The sequence below is a fragment of the Arachis ipaensis genome, chromosome B08 (genome assembly GCF_000816755.2).
Source record: "Arachis ipaensis cultivar K30076 chromosome B08, Araip1.1, whole genome shotgun sequence".
Classification (NCBI taxonomy): Eukaryota; Viridiplantae; Streptophyta; class Magnoliopsida; order Fabales; family Fabaceae; genus Arachis; species Arachis ipaensis.
In genome coordinates this window covers 79321729-79325060 of record NC_029792.2, presented here as the reverse complement: position 1 = coordinate 79325060, position 3332 = coordinate 79321729, and the positions used below count along the sequence as shown (strand labels likewise).

The 3332-nt window shown below is 32.1% G+C and overlaps 1 protein-coding gene across 1 annotated transcript in view; it reads left to right on the top strand.

Moving 5' to 3' along the window:
• Positions 1462 to 3332, top strand: part of LOC107611863 (LOB domain-containing protein 4) — a 6401-nt gene continuing 4530 nt past the window's right edge. Inside the window, exon 1 of the mRNA XM_016313747.2 lies at positions 1462 to 1773. Within this exon, the coding sequence (XP_016169233.1) occupies positions 1594 to 1773 (180 nt within the window). The 5' untranslated portion in view covers positions 1462 to 1593. The remainder of the gene's footprint in view (positions 1774 to 3332) is intronic.

The following is a 3332-nucleotide window of genomic DNA, read 5'->3' as shown; positions in this document are numbered from 1 at the left end:
AAACTTAAAAACAACTTTAATAAAAATCCTTAAAGGGTTGTCCACTCCTAAGGAATTTCTAACTAATAGTTTACCGCTATCCCACAACCTTCGCCAGTCTAACCTCCATGCGATCCCGTCGCCATTGCCTACTGAGCCTCCTCAATCCCAGTAGAAAGCACAAGTAATCGCAAACAAGTAAAATACAGGTAATATGCATATATAGCAAGTAATTTAGAAAGCAAGTAAGCATGTTATACATTTATGCAAAAGATGTAATTAGGAAAAGCAAACAAACACATAGAAGATGCACATGATGAATGCTTGTCCTATTGGCCGTGATATCACTTATCGGTTCAACTACCAACCCGAGACACCCCTTTGAGATGTCGCCTTTCGGTCATGAATAAAAATGATACCCTAGGGATATAGTGTCCAGCTCACTGTCCAGGAATATAGTGTCCGGTACACTCTTGTAACTCGAAAGGATGCGAGCGGGATACTCAGCCTCAGACCTCACCTCTTAACGTAAGTGGGATTAACCACCGTCCTTATGCCGACCCTGCGACCTCGACAAGCGGGATTAACCATCGTCCTTTTCAAGCGCATAGCGACTTACCAAATATCAGCACATCACTAATGTATACTCAGTATTAGTGACCACTTTCAATATTCAACAAGTTCATCATTCATCTCTGAGTTCCAAAATAACCATCATTAATTCTCAATTTCACAAGTTCATCTTCAACCCGGTGCTCCATCAACTCACATAACAATTTTATCCAATTTATATACTAGGTCTAAATCACTGTCTTCTAAACTGACTAACAAAAAATACCAATTCGCCTAACTTATTTCCCTAGTCTCAAAGTCTAATTACTAGTTAAGAGTCTTAAACAGCAATTAAAGAAGTTTAGAAAGTTAGAGAACCAGTTAAAATTGCAAGAAAACAAATATTCAACAAAACAGGGGTCATGCGTATGCATTCCTCTGTTCGCGTACGAGGTCATGCGTATGCATTCCTCTGTTCGCGTACGCATGAGTGTCAAAATGTCCATGTCGCGTACATATGCTGTAAGAACCAGAATAACCGCTTTAATAAAATAATAATTTAACTGTTCGAAATAAATTTAAAAATATAAAAATAAATATTTTAAAAATAAAAAGGTAAATTTGAAACCAACAACTGGTCATAACTGTAATTATGTAACGATCAAATTACTATTACCAACTAATGTAAAACCTTGAAACCGAACCCGGTGTAAATTCATTGAAGAAGATTGGAGAAATTTAAAAGCAAGAAACTAAAGAACGCACATAATAAGAAAATAAATAGTCAAGACAAAAAATAATATGCAGGTGGGGCAAAAGATCTTATCAACATGGATAGTTTTGTCGCAAAATCTAAAGCCTCTTCTTTTGTGGGACCCTCCAAAGATTTGCTGTCACATAACGTCTCTCTATATAACATCAAACGCCCGAACACCCCCACCCTTGATAAGTCTACCTTCCTTTTCTTCTTCGTCTATCTTTATTTCATATTCAAAGGGCTAAAATAGAAAATTGATGAACAATAATCGTGGTGTTTAATTATTGGAGGAACTGAAGAGCACTATGAAGGAGGGTGGTGGTCGGAAGCAAGGTGCAATGTCGCCGTGTGCGGCATGCAAGCTTCTCCGGCGGCGATGCGCAAAGGATTGCGTGTTTGCACCGTATTTCCCGGCTGATGAGCCCCAGAAATTTGGGAGTGTCCACAAGGTTTTTGGTGCTAGCAATGTCAACAAGATGTTACAGGTTCTTTTCTTAATTTAATCATCTCTAAATCTAGTTATCTTATATCTACATAGGCATCAATATAATGATATGTTTATTATGTCATTTTCAAATTTTTTCATGGTATATAGTTATAGTTATGTAGAGTACTTTCTCTTTGCCTAGTCATTTTTATTTCATATATAGAATGACGATGAATTATTGTAGAAATATGGTCCAGTTTCCTTTAATTTGAATTCTTTTTATTATAGGTTCTTATCAACTTTTATCAAATATCTTGTTTGAGGGAGACTATTTGACAAATATATCACTATCTATATGACGTAATTTAGGAAAATAAAAATATTTTTTTAAAAAATATATGGAAAAGAAAGAAAGAAAGAAAAATTTTTTTTATCGCAAAACGTCAACGACGTTTTGTGTTACTACCACAACCGTGTAGAACACAGAACACCAAAAATATTTTTGTATTTCACATTAAAATTATTCATATATAAAAATTTTAGCCGAAAAGAGGATGTCTCTTATAATATATTTTAAATATCATTACTCAAACTGTATATCAAACAAAGTTATGTTGATACATACAATAATTGATACTTAACAAGGGATTATATATTGAAACTCCCGTATACTTATATGGTCAAGAAGAGTGGACATATATATGTGACAAAGGTTCCAAACATATTTAAAAAAGATGTAAATTTTGGTTTTCTTTGTTACTATGAACTTTCCTTTGTTAAGATCTGTATGTAAGCACTTCCATAAATTCTTATAAAATTTAGGAGCATGCTATGATTTTAGTAGACTGATGACCATAACCATATATCACCTAAACTATGATTTTCTTTTTTTCTAAAAAATTACTTGGTTACTTAAAATATTTGTCTATGAAGTTGGAAGATGCTGTATTGTTAAGGGTTGAAAATTATATACTAACCTCCTCTCAAAACTTAATATCCCCTTTCTCACTCATGAATAATCTCTTTCATCAGTTTAAACTGTTAAATAATAGTAAATGAATGAATGCGTTGAATATCCGCTCCTTACCTTCAATCTCAAATTAGAGAACAACACTATTTTTGGTTGGTATATACATGAATGTTACTTGCTGAAATAGCTTGATAATTTAAAAAAAAAATTATTTTTCATTTTTTTACAAGTGAATTTACCTAAGAAAAAACATACCAAATAATAATATTATAAATTTATTTCTAGCAGAAATTTAAGCTAAGTTAATAGAAGGAGAAAGATAAATGGTTATACCTTTAAGAGTTTTTTTGTAGGTTTGTTTGAATTTTTTTCTTTTATCAAAAATAGAGAGATTCGAACCCGCAATTTTATAGATGAGTATAGAGAGAATATGTCATTTGAACTATAACTCATTTGGTAGATTTGTTTGAATTTTTGCCTATACCTTCTTTTTTCTTTGTATTTTTGTCTTATGTTATTTTTTTTTTAGAAATAACATATTATAAAATTATTTGTCCAAAAAACATAACCTAATAAAAAAACATTTAAATAATTATATTTCTAACAAATAATAACATACAATACGGACCAAGTTTTATCTTATTACG